The sequence below is a fragment of the Papio anubis genome, chromosome 15, assembly GCF_008728515.1.
Source record: "Papio anubis isolate 15944 chromosome 15, Panubis1.0, whole genome shotgun sequence".
Taxonomy (NCBI): Eukaryota; Metazoa; Chordata; class Mammalia; order Primates; family Cercopithecidae; genus Papio; species Papio anubis.
Window position 1 is genome coordinate 73,629,472 of NC_044990.1, and position 20,389 is coordinate 73,649,860.

At 38.7% G+C, this 20,389-nt stretch overlaps 1 protein-coding gene across 8 annotated transcripts in view; it reads right to left on the reverse strand.

Moving 5' to 3' along the window:
• ABCC4 (ATP binding cassette subfamily C member 4) overlaps window positions 1-20,389 on the reverse strand; it is a 291,475-nt gene that overhangs the window by 126,847 nt on the left and 144,239 nt on the right. For all 8 annotated transcript variants that reach the window (XM_031655600.1, XM_009192090.4, XM_009192089.4 and 5 more), the window contains one exon: window positions 18,522-18,668. In XM_031655600.1, coding sequence (XP_031511460.1) covers window positions 18,522-18,668 — 147 coding nt within the window. The remainder of the gene's footprint in view (window positions 1-18,521; window positions 18,669-20,389) is intronic.

A 20,389-nucleotide genomic window follows, 5' to 3' on the forward strand; every position in this document is an offset into this window, starting at 1 on the left:
ACCACATTATTCTGTCATTCAAAGTCTAACAATGATTAGTCCTATTAAAAGTTCAACTGCATTTCCAAAATAGCCTACATGAAATGTTCTAGATACATTTATAATTAAATTTAAAATTTATGAAATTTACCAAAGACATCTTGAAATAGTTAAAAGGACTTCTAATTTGGTAGGATTTGAGAGTTTATTCTCTGTCTTCTTTCCCTCTTTCTCTCCTTTTTATTAAAATATAAATAAAAAGTTCTCCATTGTCACTTTGGAGAGCTAAAAAAGGAAAAAGTGTTCATACCAAAGACAGAATTATTTCCACTCCCATGTAGGACACAAATGCCAAGGAATAGCTATGATATCACCATTCCACAGTATCTCCTATGATACCAAACACTATAAATTTCAGACCTAATGCTCTCCTAACACATGACCAGTTAAAAAATTATAAAAACTTGATTTAGAAAGTCATGCCAATGTACTGCTAGAAGTCTAGAAAACGTAGGCCCATGATAACAGGCAAAAGTGATCATGTAGTTTACAGAAGCAGAAACCTTGACTACACAGTAAAAACTTTTTTCTCCCATTGTGGGACTAACTCATTTTCAAATGCTAAATCCTTCTGAAAATTGACAAAAGCAAGTTTATGTAAAAGCTGAGTAAACATTTCAGAAGGTGAAGAAGATAGAGGTTAAAATACTTCTCAGTTTCACACATGTAACTCAAATTAGAATTCTCATATCAACATTACACACACACGCACACATTCAGACAGATAAATGCATTCATTACATACACATTGTGACACCTGTTATATGTGATGGATTTTCCAGGTCACGTAAATTTGTCAAATTTTTAAAAATACGATTAATAAGATATCCACATTAATTAGAAAGGAATTACTATACTAAATATAACTTAACCCTTACCTGAGGGGCTGAAGCGTGATGATAACATAAAATATTATAATATATAGGAATGGGCCACATAACTTTAGAAAATGCCCAGGGACAATGGCTGGAAGCATTCTCCTTGATAACCGGTAAGACAAGGAGGCCTACTCTCACCACTCCTGTTCAACATAATACTGGAAGTCCTTGCCAGAACAATCAAGCAAGAGAAAGAAAGAAAAGGCAACCAAATAGGAAAAAGGAAGTCAAACTACCTCTCTTCGTAGACAACATGATTCTATATCTGGAAAACCCCATATTCTCTGCCCAACAGCTCCCAGATCTGATAAACAACTTCAGCAAAGTTACAGGATACAAAAATCAATGCATAAAATCAGTAGCATTTCTATACACCACTAACATCCAAGCCGACAGCCAAATCAAGAATACCACGGCTACAAAAAAATAAAATATTTAGGAACACAGCTAACCAAGGACGTAAAAGATCTCTACATCAAGCATTACAAAACATGACTGAAAAAAATCAGACTACACAAACAAATGGAAATATATTCCATGCTCATGGATAGGAAGAATCAATATTGTCAAAATGGCCATACTGCCCAGAGCAATTTACAGATTCAATGCTCTTCCTATCAACCTGCCAAAGCCATTTTTCACAGAACTAGAAAAAACTATATTGAAATTCATATGGAATCAAAAAATAGAGTCCAAAGAGCCACAACAATCCTAAGCAAAAAGAACAGAATCTATAAGGAACTTAAGTTTACAAGGAAAAAACAAACAAGCCCATTAAAAAAATTGGGCAAAGGACAAAAACAGATGCTTCTCAAAAGAAGACACGCACACAGTCACCAAGCATATGAAAAAACGCTCAACATCACTAAACATCAGAGAAATGCAAATCAAAACCACAATGAGATATCATCTCACACCAGTCAGAACAGCTATTATTAAAAAGTCAAAAAATAACAGATGCTGGTGAGGTTGCAGAGAAAAGGGAGCACGTATACACTGTTGGAGGAAATGGAAATTAGTTCAGACATTGTGGAAAGCAATTTGGAGATTTCTCAAAGAACTTAAAACAAAACTACCATCCAACCTAGCAATCCACTACTGGGTATATACCCAAAGGAAAATAAATCATTCTACCACAAAGACACGCATGGCTGGACACAGTCAGTGGCTTATGCCTATGATCACAACACTTTGGGAGGCTGAGATGGGCTGATCAGTTGAGCCCAGGAGTTCAAAACCAGCCTGTCTGGGTAACATGGTAAAACCCCATCTTTACCTTAAAAAAAAAAAAAAAAAATTAGGTACCACATGCCTGTAGTCCCAGATACTTGGAAAGCTAAACTGGGAGAATCACTTGACCCAGGAGGTAGAGGCTACAGTGAGCTGAGATCTTGCCACTGCACTGGGCAACAGAGTGAGACCCCATATCAAAAAAAGAGACACATGCACTTGTGTGTTTATCATAGGACTCTTCACAACAGCAAATACAAGGAGTCAACTTAGGTGCCCATCAATGGTGGCCTGGATAAAGAAAATGTGGTACATACATACCATGGAATACTACACAGCCATAGAAAAGAAAAAAATTATGCCCTTTGCAGCAACATGGATGGAGCTGGAAGCCATTATCCCAAGCAAATTAACACAGAAACAGAAAACCAAATATCGCATGTTCTCACTTATAAACAAGAGCTAAACACTGAATACATGTGGACTCTGTGAAGGAAACAACAGGCCGGGCACAGTGGCTCACAGCTGTAATCCCAGTACTTTGGAAGGCCAAGGCGGGAGGATCACCTGAGGTCAGGAGTTTGAGACCAGCCTAGCCAACATGGTGAAACCCCACATCTACTAAAAATACAAAAACCAGCGAGGCATGGTGATATGCACTTGTAATCCCAGCTACTAGGGTGGCTGAGGCAGGAGAATTGCTTACATCCCAGAGGCGGAAGTTGCAGTGAGCTGAGATTGTGCCACTGCCCTCCAGCCTGAGTGACAAAGCAAGACTCCGTCTCAAAAACAAACAAACAAACAAAAAAAAAAAAAAAAAAGAAAGGAAACAACAACAGATTCTGGGACCTACTTCATGGTGGGAGGAGGGCAAGGATCAAAAACTTACCTATCAGGTATTACGCTCATTACCTGGGTGACAAAATAATCCGTACACCAAACCCCCCGGCCACATGTAATCTACTCATGTAACAAACCTGCATATGTACCCTCTGAACCAAAAATAAAAGTTGGAAGAAAGAAACAGGAAAATACCCAGACAGAATTCAGAAGACAGTAATTGGTTGGTTACCTTATGCAAAATTCCCAGCACACTGCTGGCCTACTGAGATGCTTAATAAATGCTGTTATAATCTGCAGTCTGATTAATGATTTATGGCAATCATTTAATTTTCAATTACAGGCATCACATCTCTGCGGTTGCCACATAAAAACCGATAGGGACAATAACAAGAGTATTGGGCAAGAAGGCAAAGAAGAGGGTGGATCTACTGTGTGGATGCTCAGAGGCAGAGAGCCTGCAACAGATTTCTTGTTGCTTTGTTGCTACTGCAGATGAAACGAAACGACGGAAGTGACAGAAGTTTTATATGCTTAAGTTGTCAAATAAATTTATAATGTTGCTATAAAATTATAAGACACAGGGAAAGATTCCAAATGTATCGTACCTCTGGCTGATCCTCAATTTGGTAGAGAACTAGAATGTAACTGCCAGAAACCAAAACTTCTGTCCTCCAACAGACCTCTAAAACATTCAAGGGTGGGGCAAAACTATTATAAAAATCCTCTGACATCTTACAAACAACCTATTTTTGACTTTCTTAAGCTCTTATGAAATTATCTCTAAAAGAGTTGCACAGAATGAGAGAATCGTCGCAGTTCTGAGCTGAGGGCCTTTCTGATATTACTGAGGTTGAATTCTAAGACCCCGGACTACTTGGGTGTCTCTGCCTGAAGACACAACTACCTGGCAGGCGGGTGGAAAATCAGTAGGTGTCCTGTCTTCATTTAGGTCTCTCCACCCCAAATTCTATTTTTTTATATATCACAATGCTAGTATGATATCCAGTCAGTACTTTATGGCATTTTAATTGTTAGTTTATTGATGACAATTGTGCAGTAACAGGAGTGATCTGCTGTGTTTGGTTTATTATTCCCTTAAATGTCTTAAAAACATAATTTATAGTTTATAAGAACTAACCAGAAATCTCATTTTCTTCCCAGGTTGCTTTAAACGTATTTTGCGCAAGAGGAAGTTTTAAAGTATCAGAATGTCCATCTGATAGAAATGTAGAAAGACTGCCCAGAATTAACTGGAGTGAACAAACCACAGACTGTCTCTAGAAACATCCCATGAATAAAATTTGAAGGCTCAACAATCTAAAACTGCCTTAGGTCAACTTTAACTTTCGCTTGTGAAATTTGTCATTTTTCATGCTTTTTGAAAAAGGTGAATACATAGAATTTATACATTTGGACCAGTTATAGCATTTTAAAAAAATAATGTAAGTTTCTCCTACTCCTAAGAAGTATATCCACTTCTCTGGAATAATTCCAATATTCCATTTAAATAGAACTTATTTTACAAAATTTCAAACTGTCTTTCCTTAATTACACAATAGACTTCTGTACTAAACTTCAGCTGTATCGTTTTCAAACAAAAAGTAAACCAGATGTTTGGTACTTACATGCAAAATTGAGCTCTCATTGTAAAACCAAATTAAATTTAAAATTAACTCTGGAATGAAGCTAAGCCCCATTGAAAACACAACCAAAAAGAAAACATGCAAACAAACAAAAAAATACTCTATTGATTTTCTTTTGTGGCTTGTTAGTCTTGGTCATTTATCTATTTTTCTTTGCACCCAGGAAAACACAGACACCCTTTCCAAAATCCCATTATTTTATCAAAACTAGCAGATTTGGAATTTGTGCATTTTTGAAAACTACTAAAATTTCATCACAACAATTAAATAGTCAAAAAAATCAATTTTTAGCTGCTAGGTACCATATCAAATTCTTTTCATATATTGATTCTCTTAATTTTCACTCACACAAAAAAAGAATTGTACTGTTAACATCATCGCCATGCTATAAATAAGTTGAAGCAGAAAGAGGTTAAGTAAGTCGTCAAGGTAGAACTGAGATTCACATTTGGGCAGGCTGATTCCAAAGTCAGGCTTTTTACCAAAAGGGTACCATGGATCCCAAATCATATAGTGGTTTAAATCCCCTATTAGAAAATAAAGAAAAATCCTTCCATTTGCTGTGGGTGAAGTCAAAGGACATTTTATTTGCTGATTAATTTTCAAATTTTAAATTTCACATGTTATTAAAAGAATCCAATAATATAATTCTTATTGTGGTGGGACAATCTAACTAAAAAGTCCCTCTCTCCCTCTCCCCTAAACCCTGTCACACACACACACCCCCCATATCAATGCTTCTTAAGATAACTGTTTTGCTCAAAAGGTTCTTTTTTTTTTTTTTTTTTTTTTTTTTTTTTTTGAGACAGAGTCTTGCTCCGTCACCTGGGCTGGAGTGCAGTGGCCAGATCTCAGCTCACTGCAAGCTCCGCCTCCCGGGTTTACGCCATTCTCCTGCCTCAGCCTCCCGAGTAGCTGGGACTACAGGCGCCCGCCACCTCGCCCGGCTAGTTTTCTGTATTTTTTAGTAGAGACGGGGTTTCACCGTGTTAGCCAGGTTGGTCTCGATCTCCTGACCTCGTGATCCGCCCGTCTCGGCCTCCCAAAGTGCTGGGATTACAGGCTTGAGCCACCGCGCCCGGCCAAGAGGTTCTTAAATGACAACCAAAGTTCTCTCTCATTTAACATCAAATGAAAAGTGGACATGAGAATTAAAGGGAGAGAAAAGATGAGCTGTATTAGAAAAAAATACCCAATGTTTATCCAAAAATGATGAGGTACCTATTTTGCCATATAAAATTTCAAACCCTAATCTCATCTAGAACATTTAGCTACTTTAGTAGAGCAATAACTAATGGAAGAAGACATACCTGAAGGCTAGGTCAGTTAAGCTTTAAACTCCTACAGCTTCTCATGTGTGAAAGGAGATGAGAGTGGTTAGAACATTTGGCATCAAGGGAAATTAAAGCTTCTTCTGTTCAGTTTTTAAAATTCTCTAACGTATGAGCTAAACCTATTCATCGGGTCTAAAGACTTGACAATTCCTTAACAAACAGCAGCTTATCTGATTGTACGATAAAACTGCTGATGGCTGGATTACACAGGTGTTCCCTTTTATTACTCTGGCTATTTATGTCAACAACTATTTATTTAATCTTAAAGTGAAAGAAGAACACTTTTCTAGTAACACTGATCACTCATCATCCTGAAATGTATGTGTTGATTTTCCTTTCATTTACAGGACCACGTCAAGACTAACTTTTCCAACTTGGCACCAATAAGAAATACTTCTGTCTACAATACAGTTCATTGGTAGAACTTATTAAACTATACTTGACTCCCTCTTCATTTTCATGCTAATAGGGAGTATATAGAGAAGATTTATATTCGCATGGGATAATTGTAAGATGTTACTACCATTTTATTCTCCAAAAAGAGAAGAAGAATAAATTTATAGTTCCCCCAAAGGAAATAAATTTTATGTGCCCAGGCCATTCTGACACCAACAGGAGGAAAAAAAATTAAAAATAATGACTACTTTAAAAAAAGCAACCATTTCCTTCCTACTCTACTTTTAAATATGTAAAGGTAATGAAGAAAAATGATCCATGATTCTATGCCTCAAAGCACCACTGCTGATCAAGGTATGTGGAATTATATGTGGAGAAAATATATTTAAGGGTAAATCTACTTCAACTATATTCCCTGTTCCAATATCATTGTGCGGAACACAGAAAGAACTGGGTACACTATTTTTTCCTACCACCCTCAAAATCTCTGAACTCTTCTATTACGTGCTTCTATCAGAGTGAGGAATGAGACCAGTCACTGAAGCAAAAGAACATTTCTATAAACTTCTACTTGAAGTTCAGAGAGAAGTCTGATTAGCTACTATCAGGCTGAAGATCAACCAGGGGAGATATACTGTTTTCTCAGATGGTGCTGCACAGTTTCAGAGACAGGGTCTCATGGTGACTCCTAGGCTTGGGGGGCAATACAGTAATCATAGCCCACTGCAGCTTCAAACATTTGGGCTTGAGCAATCCTCCCACCTCAGTCTCATGAGGAGCTGGTACTACAGGCACACGCCACTGTGCACAGCTACTTTGTTTTTTACAGATGGGGTCTTGCTATTGTCCAAGCTGCTTTCAAACTCCTGGCCTCAAGCGATCCTCCTGCCTGAGCCTCCCAAGCTGGGATTATACGACATGAGCCACCATGCCTGGCGAGCATGATTGTATTTGGAACACTGTCTGCCTAAAGATTTCTAAACACCAGAACAAGTCTAAGACAGGCTTTCCAGGTGTTCAAGAGGTTGGAACATTTGCCCATGTGATATAATCTATTAAAATGCAAATGCAAACAAGACATGAAAGGAAAATGTTTCCAGAACAGAGAACTTGTTTTTAATAAACTTCCTCTCAAAATGTACTTGTTTTTTCCTCCCCCTCCCTCCCCCTTCCCCACTGCCAGGGCCTCAAAATGTACTTTGAAGCTTGTCGAGTCTTTATTTGAGATATGAAAGAGCTTCTATTTAAATGAGCAAGAAATTTCTCAAATATTAATCCTGGTGACCAGGAATGAGAACACTCAGTGGATCATAGTTGATTTCATGATAACATTACTTACAGGGAAAACATCATTACTTATGTTTTCTCCTATCAATACTTCTTAAAGCCCAAAGCGTGTGCTGGTACTTGTAAAGGGCAACATTGGCGGTCCCTCCCCTTTCTCCAACACACTTTCCTGAGCTGAACTGTAGCACTTAGATCTTCCCCAGTGGCTCAGAAAAGCCTCTAGGCCCAGTCAAGAGTCTGGCTAGAAATTGTGAGTCTACTATAAGCTTAGAGATTATGATCTGAAATAAATAATCATTTATTTTGTTTCCTGAACACCTCTGCTACTCCCACTGGTATGATGTCATTTTGAACACAATTGGTTTTGAAGTGCCGAAAGAACTGTTTTTGGAAATTTTATAAAATCAAGGCCAATGAATTATGAAGAAGACATCCGATGGAGCTATGCTCGTGTGTCTTCTGTGTACCTAGAAGAGTAACTAGACTTCCATTTGGCAGCTGCATTAATTTTAATATGCATATTTTTGATATGAGATCATAGATTCTTACACAGGATGGTTTTTAGAAATAATCCATTGTTGGTCTAGTGTGGTGGCTCGTACCTGTCCCAGCACTTTGGGAGGCTGAAGGCAGATCACTTGACGTCAGGAGTTCGATACCAGCCTGGCCAGCATGGTGAAACTCCGTCTCTACTAAAAATACAAAATTAGCCAAGTGTGGTGGCACATGCCTGTAGTCCCAGCTACTTGGGAGGCTGAGGCAAGAGAACTGTTTGAGCCCGGTGGGCAGAGGTTGCAGTGAACTGAGATCACACCACTGCACTCCAGCTGAGGCAACAGACCAAGCCTCTGTCTCAAGAAAAAAGAAAAAAGAAGAAGAATCAGAAGAAGAGGAAGAGGAAGAGGAAGAAGAAGAGGAAGAAGAAGAAGAGGAAGAAGAGGAAGAGGAAGAAGAAGAGGAAGAGGAAGAAGAAGAAGAAAAGAAAGAAAGAAAGAAAAAGAAGGAAAGAAAGAAAGAAAGAAAGAAAGAAAGAAAGAAAGAAAGAAAGAAAGAAAGAAAGAAAGAAGGAAGAAAGGAGGAAGAAGAGGAAGAAGAGGAGGAAGAAGGAAGAAGGAGAAGAAGGAGGAGAAGGAGAACAAGGAGAAGAGGAGGAGGAGGAAGAAGAAAAAGAAAACTGTCTGCAACTATTTAAGTTTGCAAGTCCCTTGAAAACAGGTACTTCTGTTCCAATGTTTGGGACCACAGGTGACAATGAGTAGAAGACCAATAAATGCTTGATGAATGAAAAAGCCTCTTTTTACCTGTTAGAACCCTGAGGCTAACAGAAGTGACTGAGTTAGTTCCCACAAACTATGATCCTAGCAGAATTGGGGCATCTCAACACATCAACTCCTTGTGCAAGAACAGATTTTAAATGTCTACTGATGATTTTAAATGGATTAATTCCTCTCTTTACTTCTTAAGGGCATGCAGTTTATGAAATAAAACTATACAGTACCAGACATTTAACCCACAGAGTGTTAAAAGTCACCTTCAACACACAACTAAACCCCAAAGAAATTTATTAGGTGTTTGACAGTTGCATTTCTTTGACTGGGAAACAACAGGAGAACTTGGTCTAGTTCCACAAATCACAGCTTCCAAAGAACCAATGTATGGTTTTCTCTTCAGGCCATCATGTATCAGAAACAAAGTCCACCACAAGTAATCTATTACAAACTGTACTTTTGAAAAAGAAAATTGGAGGCAAGAGTTAAATTTAATATAAGTACCAGCTGTAAGACAAAAAAACACTCTAACTTTATTTCAACACTGTAAAGTCCCATTGTTCTTTATGGGTGTTGCTTAAAGAGATGCAAATGCACTCTTGGAACTATTTCTTGTTCTGTCCAGCCAACAAATATTTACTAATCAGATACAGTGTATCCAATCCTGGGTTCAGGGGATTTAGCAAGGAAACAACAGATAAGCTCCAAGAAGACAGGGGAAAACAAGGCTAACACAAGACAAGGGCGGTAAATACATAATTACCTAAATTAGAATGTAACTATCATTTTCATAAATACTATCAAAAACTTGATAAAAGCAAAAAAGTTTTAAACTTTATGGAAAACAAAATGTCACAACCCCAATGTTGTAAATATTCTAATTTTTTTTCCAGTGTCTTCACGGCAATATAAATAATCATATTTATAATAAAGGGGGCAGGAATAAAATAATGGAATATGAAAATTCCAATTATAAATGAAAATCAGTTCTCTTTTAAAACTCAAATTAAACTCCAGTTACAAATGGAAAACTCTCAAATTAAAACTCCAGTTATAAATGAAAACCAGAGTTCTCATGAGAACTCCAAAGTCAAATCTTTGAGGGGAAGCAGTTGGCCTTACAGTAAAACAAAACAGTGTTTCCAGCTAGCAAATCCCAGCAACTTCCACTCAGTGTCCAAAAACTATGCTTTGTACATATTAGGCTCTCCGTAATATACCCATCAATATTTATTCATGTTGAAATCGGCCACTGCAAGTGGCTAATGGAATATTACTAGGTTATTCCAGAAACAGTGTTCTATTTTCTCTAGAAATGGTTATACAACAGCTAAGAACTAAGTCATGAAGATACTTTCTTTTCTGACAATAAGGTCACAGAGAGCTAACTGTTGATCTAACAGTGGGGGGACAGTTTTAAATGACAACACTTGAATTACTACTATCAGTCACACATCCCATAGGCTAATGCCAAATTACTAAGCACACATTAACAGCAGATATTGGGATATGCTACAAAGCCCTGAGTTCCAAGTTAGCTGGTTCCAAGTTAGCTGAAGGTAAAGATAAAGACAACACATATCAAATCAGTTAATGGGGGGCATTAAAACCATAGCCATGGCCATTAGACTGAAGTGGAGAACTTACACATATCAAGAGAAAGAGACAGAGAGATACAGGCGTATACAAATACATGCAGGTATCACATTATATACACTATAGGAAAACAATTTAATACAATTAAGTAAAACGTCATCTTATAATTTCCTGAAATATTACATGATTATCACTTTGAACAAAGCACACGCTTCCCTAATTTTTTATCTTTTTAACATTTTATTGGACAACCACAAACACAGTGCTTTCTCTGTTACTAAGTTGTCAGTATTTCCATGTATGATTTATTATGGAGAAAAAACATGAATCAGAACATTCTAGTAGATTAAAAGTGTATGCCAAAATGGTGCAATATTTACCAGCTGTAGATAAGTGCTACAGTAATCGCTTACATGCAGGTTGCTGACAAAATAACAATAGCAATCAAATATATGTAACTATGTAACTATTTAAACTCCTAACAAAGGCTTTTATGATACTATTAGCAGTAAATGAGCAACTCCCATAAAATATGACTTCGTATCACCCCGATAAGAGTTTAAGTACATATAACCATTGTTATGTGAAAAAACATTATTTTTAATTTGTGACAACCCGACAGGATTTAATTACCACACCTACTTCAAACTCTTAGCTGTTTCATTCAAAGCTGAAAAAACAATATTTATGTGGCTATTGAGAATCATTATGATTGATGCAATCTTTTGTGTTATTCCCTTTATAGTCACTAGCATTTGTTATTATTAACAAGAAAAAATGAAAGGGGAAATGTGTGTTTTTGTTTTGCAACAAAGCTTTTCTGGTGATGACTAACTTCTTCCTTTGAACACAAAAAGCCTCTTAAACTAACTAATGTACATATAAATATGTTCTTTACAATATGCATCAGGCAAGGGGGTGGGAGGGGAAGCCCGCAGGACTTAAGTCAGAATTAAAAGCAATATAGGCAAGATGAGTACATGAAAGCTGTCAGGATGGTTGTTATTCTCAATTTCTTACAGCTCATCTGCTCTCAAGGAAGAAAAATCATAGCTTCTTTTAACCATATCCACAACAGATCTCACTTGAAAGGAAACATAGCGAGTGATTTGGCATCAATGGGCATATTACCAATTTTCCCGCATCACTCCTGAATATTTATACTGGTGACGAATGATGACACTGAGGAAATATTTTAGCACGAAGCCTTGCCTTGTAAATTGTCTGAATGGTGCCATGTCAAAACAACACCTACCATAAATCAGAGGTTTTAGGACCAGTATTTCTTGTTTAAACATGCTACCTGCTCAGCAGAATCACTTGTGTGAACAGGCACAGATTAATGTGTGCTGGGCAGAGCCATCTTACCCCCTAGCTTATAGAGCTATAATTTAACAGGCCTATTATTGTAGAGGTAATTTTGACAGTGCTGAAATATTATACTTGTTAAAAATGCACATTTAGCACCAACTCCAGTGGTCATTTGAACTGAATAAACAGATAAATAGGTATCCCTACAATTATGTTTCTTCTCTATTGATGACTCTTTTTTTCTGGCAAGGAAGCAGGATATGGACATTAGATTTTATAAAGTATCACAAGACAGTCTTCCTGATCATATAAAAACCTCACCATGGAGGCTGCTCTCAGCTCACTATTCAGTTCTCCACGAATTATTTAGCAACTTGCAGTGGATTCCAGAGTCCCTTTCCAGGTTTCAGAAACAGAACAATAGTTCAAAGCACTACCACCCTCCTCCCCTCAATCCCTGTAGGATGCACATCCAAAAGCAGGATAGTTTGTATTTGTGAAATCATCTACAGAGCCTAACTTGCCATTCAGTCAGGCTGGGAATCTTTTTTTTTTTTGGAGACAGGTTGGAGTGCAGTGGCGCAATCACAGCTCACTGCAGTCTTGACCTCCCAGACTCAAGTGATCCTCCTGACTCAGCCTCCCGAGCTGCTGGGACTACAAGCACGCATCACCATACCTGGCTAAAAGCTGGGAATCTTAACCACTGGGGCAACCCTAGATTTTTGATTCAGGAACATAGGAGAATATGCCTGTCTTAAAATCTAGTACTAGCATTCACATTCCATACCTCAGTGACCACAAGCACCTTCCACTGCATTAAAAAAAAAAGAAACATGGGAAGAAGTCAATGTTTCTTTTTTCTTTTTTGTAGTGTTTTAGCTCTCATTTACCTTAATCTATAAAGAAAAAAGAACGATATGAATCTGCTTTTTTTGTTGTTACACTGTTGAAGGCATCAATGAACATAAATATACATACACGCACATACTCCCCGCGCACACACTGGAGAAAAACCAGTTGTGTGAAACATACTGGCTATAACCCAATATTAACTTTATACTTCCCTGAGAGAGTAAACAAACACTTCTACCGACACCAGTTCTTGGGTTCGTAAAGCCAAATTAACAAATTGAAAGCAAGTAAACAAATATTTATCTGGCATCCATTAGAGTCAGTGTACTTAGCTAAATGTCATGTCACCATAATTAGGCATGAGAAAACAGGACAACAAACCGCTCATCTTTTCTCCAAAACAAGGAGTGAAATTGTAGAGACCTAATAAGAATAAAATGTCTCTGCTAACTCTGTTGGCATGGAAAAAAACTAAAGAAACTAACTGTGTAGCTATCTTTCTCTGCAAACTCATGCTTACAAAGAAAATAGAAACATCATACAAGCAAATCATAATGTATGCTTCAGGAATTAAAATGTATCCAACCAGTCAAGATGTCAGCGTCTGCCTATTCCAGTTACTAGTCAAGAAGGTGTAATTAGGAAATCCAAAAAACCCTGTTTGAAAAGCTAGGTATTCCAAGACAACATCAGAAAAACATCTTCCACCAAGACTTTCATGTTTCAAACATAAGACACCACAAAATTACTTTTTAAATTCCATATTAACACGTATCAAAATACAAAGACCCAAGCTATAAAAATAGAATTTCCAAGAAAGCTTTAAATTAAAAACCAGGTTTTGCCACGAGGTGCTCTTACATTATGTCACTGAAATACTGCAGACCATGCTGCCCTCTTGTGCTGGATATCAAAAGCAAAATTAATTCTGCCCACGCCAGGAAAACAGGATTTACATTTCAAATAAAAATCATCTCTTAGTTTCTGAAGACTTACTCTTGACTTAGGATTTGCGTTACCCATTTATTATGATTGGAACAGAACGGAAACAGGGCTAAGACACACAAAAAAACTGACTAGGAAGAGGTAGACGCAGCGAACAGCATCAGAAAATGTCTGCAAATGCTCTGTTCAACTCAGGTCATAATCAAAATATGCAGGAGGCGTCCAGGGGCAGCTGAAAATGTGAGGTTTCTTAACAGACACATGCGATCCCATTACCAACCTACCTCAAAGGAGGAAAGAATAAAAACTAACAATGGGTGAGAGAAGGATAAAAAGACGAGAAAGGAAAACTGGCTCTTGGCCGGGCGCAGTGGCTCACGCCTGTAATCCCAGCACTTTAGGAGGAGGCCAAGATGGGTGGATCACCTGAGGTCAGGAGTTCGAGATCAGCTTGGTCAACATGGTGAAACCCCATCTCTACTAAAAATACAAAAATTAGCCAGGTGTGATGGTGGATAATGTAATCCCAGCTACTCGGGAGGCTGAGGCAGGAGAATCACTTGAAACTGGGAGCCACAGGTTGCTGTGAGCTGAGATCACGCCACTGCACTCCAGCCTGGGCAACAGAGTGAGACTGTACCACACACACACACACACACACACACACACAACCACCATTTGTCCACTGGTGGGCACCCTGGATGAATGTGTGTCTGTTCTTGCTGTGGGTCTAGCCCCCTCCCAACAGCAGACAGAGCACGTTTGCCCCTCAGACCCAGCTCTGCATTGCTAGTCAGTACTTGGCTTCTGGGGAAAATTGCTATCTCAGTACCAGTAGGAGGTAAAACCCTGTCTCTACTAAAAATACCAAAAAAAAAAAAAAAAAGAAAAAAATTAGCTGGGTGTGGTGGCAGACATCTGTAATACCAACTACTCAGGAGATTGAGGCATGAGAATTGCTCGAACCCAAGAGGTGGACATTGCAGTGAGCCGAGATCATGCCACTGCACTCCAGACTGGGCAACAGAGCAAGACTCTGTCTCAAAAAAAGAAAAGAAAGGAAGGAAGGAAGGAAAAGGAAGGAAGGAAGGAAGGAAATGAAAGAAAGGAAGGACAAAGAAGGAAGGAAGGAAGGAAGGAAGGAAGGAAGGGAGGGAGGAAGGAAGGGAGGGAGGGAGGGAGGGAGGGAGGGAGGGAGGGAAGGAGGGAAGGAGGGAGGGAGGGAGGGAAAGAAAGAGAGAGAGAGAAAAAGAAAGAGAAAGAGAAAAAGAAAGAAAGAAAGAAAGAGAAAGAGAAGAAAAGAAAGAAAAGAAAAGAGAAAAGAAAGAGAACCGTCTCTTGTCATTCTAAGGCAGCACATTGGTTTGCCTCACATTTTATCCTGCTAACTTAAGATTTATCAGGTTAATGAAAGACCAGTAGATAAAAAGGTATTGTATTATATAAACAAGACGAATTTCATGCAACCACAGATGGGTTCGAAATGGAGAGGAACTTAATGTCTTGCATGTTGGAGAAGTGTGGCCTTCTTAGAAACAGAAGCTTCAGGTCAGGCACGGTGGCTCATGACTGTAATCCCGGCACTTTGGGAGGCCGAGGCGGCCAGATCACAGGGTCAGGAGATCAAGACCATCATGGCTAACACGGTGAAACCCCATCTCTACTAAAAAAGTACAAAAAATTAGCCGGGCGTGGTAGCGGGCACCTGTAGTCCCAGCTACTCGGGAGGCTGAGGGAGGAGAATGGCGTGAACCCAGGAGGCAGAGTTTGCAGTGAGCCGAGATCGCGCCACTGCACTCCAGCCTGGACGACAGAGTGAGACTCTGAATCAAAAAAAAAAAAAAAAAAAAGAGAGAAAAGAAAAAGAAACTTCACTGTTGAGAAGAAACACAAACCTTCCAGGTTTACCTTCCTCTTCTCCCTAAATCCAAATAAGTGAACTTGGGACCACAGTGGGGCAGTCAGCAGCAAGGGTCGCCCATTCATTAACCACACGGATGAGGATCTGGGCAGAAGCATGATGAGGGGGACGGCACATCTGGGGTGGGAGCGGCCATAAAATAATGGAGAAGACATTTCTATGCTGCAGATCAGGCACTGAGAATATTCCAGCCCAAGGGCACTGGAGATGGGGATACGAGGGACATCTAGCCAGACCCCTGGTGTGAGTCACCTGGAGTTTCTGTGCCACTCGCCATCCCAGGGTGAGCTTACTGGAAACTATATGCCAGCAGAGGTCCTCCCCGTTTCCTAAATTTTCTACAATCTGGGAGAATATCAGGATGCTGAGCTCATAGGAAACTTCCCCAGGGCTCTTCTAAGAGCTTGCTTTTAATAACTAAGTATTCAGACACGCTTCCCAGTCTTTCTACCCTACTCAAAGAATACTCTGCAATTTAGGGGGCACAACATCATGCCAGATACTTATACACATTTAACATGTATATTTAAGAGTACTGAAAAATGGAGCATGCCTGCCTCACTATCCTAGAGGGGAATTTTTATTTGTATTATAAAGCTGGCTGGGTCCAGTGGCTCATGCCTGTAATTCCAGCACTTGAGGAGGCTGAGGCAGGAAGATCCCTTGAGCACAGGAGTTCGAGACCAGCCTGGGCAACACAGTGAGATCCCATCTCTTCAAAATATAATAAAATAAATTTTAATAATTAGCTGGGCATGGTGGCAGAGGCCTGTGGTCCCAACTATTTGGGAGGCTGAGGCAGGAGGATCGCTTGAGCCCAGGAGATCAAGGCTACAGTGAGCTGTGATCACACCACTGTACTCCAGCCTAGTCAACAGAATGAGACCTTATCTCTAAATAAATTCTATACATATATATAACCATCGAAGCACATACAATCAGTAATGTGAATTCTGAGGCATAATTCACAGAATTTGTGTATCCTTCACCATTGTAAAAAGTACAAAAATTTCACCTAAATGAAAATTTTAATTCTACCATTAAAAAACTTTTAATCTTTAAATATAATTTTTTCAACATCTACCACTAAAAAAAGTAAATAATTCATGACCTCTAAACGTTCTGGACAAAGTAGGCTTCTTTTCGGGGTACTTATTTGGGCTTCTATTTTGTTGAAGGAATAAAGTCATGCTAATAGATATAGGAGGAGGAAGCAAGATAAACACTCATGTGCTGCCGTAAGATTAGTGACCTCCAAGATTTAGACTGGGTTCCAAATCCCTGAATAATAAATAAATCAGCATGAGGAGAAGCCCACAGGTCTCGAACATGGAGAGGCTGGTTAATGGTAGTCATGAACATTCCGAGGCCTGTGATAACAGAAATGCAGTCCCACTTAATGCTCCAAACGTTATGACTGTAGTTTCAAATTAACTGGCAAAGTGGCGCGATGTTACAGCTGTAAGAGTGCAGAGGTCCTCCAATGACTTTCTAATAACAGCTGAAATCAGACCGATATTTGTGTGGTCTCTGCAGTTTACAAATCCTTGCACATTGCACCGTGCTTGGACTGAAAAGTTTTGTTAAATAAGTCTACACGAGATGCTTTCCAGAATAGGCTTCCTTAATCTTCACGAAAATCATGTAAAACAGAGAGGGTAGGAGTAATTTCCATCCCACAGTGAAGGTGATTCAATTCAGAGATACATGACTTCACTGCCACTAACATTAGTTAGGCACTGACCATGTAGCTACACCCAGTTTCATGTACTAGGAATGTATTAACATGCTTAATTCTCATAAGATTTCAATTTGGTGGGTATGAATAGTATCCCCATTTTACAGATAAGAAAACTGTGACACAGAAAAATTCAGTAACTAGGATATGAATATAAATGTAACTATAACCAGCTATAACAATTAGTAACCAGCACCAGGACTGAACCCAGGCAGTTAGTTTGAGTCCACACTTTGAACTACAGCATCTGCTTGGAGATTTGCCTGTGTAACAGCACCTATGTGCTCTGGCCTTGGTCACAAAGCTAGTCAATGGCCAAGCCAAAGCTATGCCTGTGTTCTCTCCAGGCCTCCTCCCTGCTTCTATGAGGGTAGCTGTCATTTGCACAATGTCACTCAGGCCTCCCCACGAGTCCACTCAACTGACCAGGGTGGGGACGTATAGGCACAACTAACTCTCCCTAGGAACCCGGGTTAGGAAGGCTAGCCTCAGAAGCAAGACAGGTAAGAAGCCCATAGTGCAGAGGCAACAACCACTTGGAAACTACTAGGTATACTTGGGTATAGCTAGGAAACGGGCTACTGAAGATCTACATGGCAGGTTCAACAAAGTCTCTATTATAGAACCAAAAGTCTACTCTAAAACCACAGAGTTAGAAACTGTTCTTGAAGGGGAGTTTACATTTTACCAATCTTGGCTTTTAACTAACCACGTATTGTCTTTCAGGGAAACCTCACAGTCAGGGTATGTACAAAAACCCTGTGGTTCCAGAAATGAATGGGTTTCCCAGTGAAAGAAAGAAATACACAGCCCGTCTCACATCAGAGCATTCCTGATTACAAAGACCCCTCCGAAAAATGGCATAACCTAACACTATGTAAACACAGCCAGTGTTTTAGCAACTACTACATTTAAACATGTTTACAGAGAATGCAGGATGCTTCACTTGCCTCACAGCAAATGGATTCCTAGAGCATTCTGCAGAGTCAACATTCATTTATTTTTCCACACACATACAAATTGGAATGAAAGATTGTATGCCCCGCCCCCCCCACCAATATTCAGATTTTCTCTAGTAGGAGAAAAATAGCAGCGAAGCTTCTTGTAGAAAATGAATCAACATGCATAGTGATTTTCTTCCAAGCATCCCTTCCATTTTCAAAGACGGAAATGTAATCAGATCCTAAATGTGTTGTTAATAAGACATACTTACTGAGAAACTTGGTGTCAGACTTACCTATTGGATTTCTATCAAAGAATAATACCGGAGCTTTCAGAATTGACTCAAACATTTTGTTGTGCAAAGTTTGTGAAGAATTAACAAGGACGTAGAATACCAATAGAGATCTTGCTATGCCAAAAAGAACGGTAGCTACAGTTAAACCTGAAATAAAGAAATATCACTTAGAGAACACAGCATATCTCTGCATTTTCTTCAACAGTTGCTAAAGCAAGTCAGGTAGTTTATAAAGATGTTACTTAATTTATTCCATAAAGCATCTGGATTCTACAAAAGTATAACGTATTTACAAAATACATTGACAAAGAAGGATTAAAATAGTTTATTTTTCTCTCACTGAATGGAAACTGCACAGAAAAGAAAAATTAGGTGTACAATACAATTTCATTCTAGGCTCTCCTAATTCAATTGCAAGTTCTATTAAAAACTCAGAAGTAAGATAGATAATCATGAAACGTAGTTGATCTTCTCCATATTCCAAATCTTATTATTTACATTATATCCCATAATCTAAAAAAGGTGGTATGTTTTGATACCAACATGTGATATTAACACGGAATAGGAGAAATGATTTACCTTTTCCTTGTAGAAAATGCCCAAGTAGCTTTAAAGAATTTAAAAATACCATATTAAGTTGCATGTGGAAAACCTCTTGAATAATTGAATTGCAAGAAAACACATACTATATTTTAACATAAGATAATTAATCTAAATAAGCAACTAATCCCCCACTAAGTGTTTTACATAGACACAAGACATTTTTAAATGAATAAAATAAATCATACATTTTATTAAGACATAAATGAGGATCCATTATTCACATAGAAATTAAAAGAGCTTTCCTACATCTCTTAACTCACAATGCTTAATACAGTGGGGGTAACTTCTATAACAAATATTTCCCTTTCAGATGACATGTCACTGTTATTTAACCTCTGAAAGCAGCTCAAATTCCTAACTCCATCAACAGGCATTATCCTTAGCCTGTCATCCTACACAAGCATAATAGAACCGATTTCCTTCTTCCCTTAGTTTTCACATAGTCCGTCAATTTGGAAGGTAAACACCTAACGGATTCAGATTTCTTAGCAAGCGATAGATGAAATAAACACCAAATTTCACTGAGTAGGTTCTTCCAAAGATAACTCACTCTATCTCTGAGGAAAGCTTGTAGGAGCATTTCCTGTGGAAATATTTAAAATTTTAGATGAGGATTTCCTTTAAACAGTATGTAATGCTACATACATTTTAAGCACTCTTGTGAAAACAGAGTGCGGCGTTAATATTAGTTTGGCAAGCCAAATGTTAAATTAATCACACAGTTGGGGACGCGATAACATTGTGATCTCAAGGTAAGAAATAGAAGGCGTCCTAATTCCCAGACACTGGATTCTTCCCTGCTCAGCTTCCCTCTTAAGTAATTAGTGAAGCCCAGGAGATGAGCAGTGCTGAAGGGAGCTTTGCATACCTGGGAGGGAATAATGCTTTTATTTTGGGGGCCTTGCTGCCAGAGGATTTCATCCAAGTTCAATAAAAGCCAGGGTTTATTTAGACAGAATTGGAACAATCCGAACCACAGGGTGGGGATCCGTTTCTAATCCCCCTGCCCATCCGTATAATGATATAAGATTTAGCTAAAGCAACCTATTAGAATAGACAATAGCCACATATTTCCAGTGGCTGATTTTCTGAATGCTCAATCCTGGTTTAACTTTCAAAATCCAGTACAGAGCAAATTAAGAGTCTTCATTCAACCTCTTTCTTCTAGTAGATTTTTAAAATAATTATTCTAATTAATTCACAGAGTAAATTCGACTGAGACTCCTAATCTGTTAAGACATTACTGAATTACTCCCGGAAGCCCT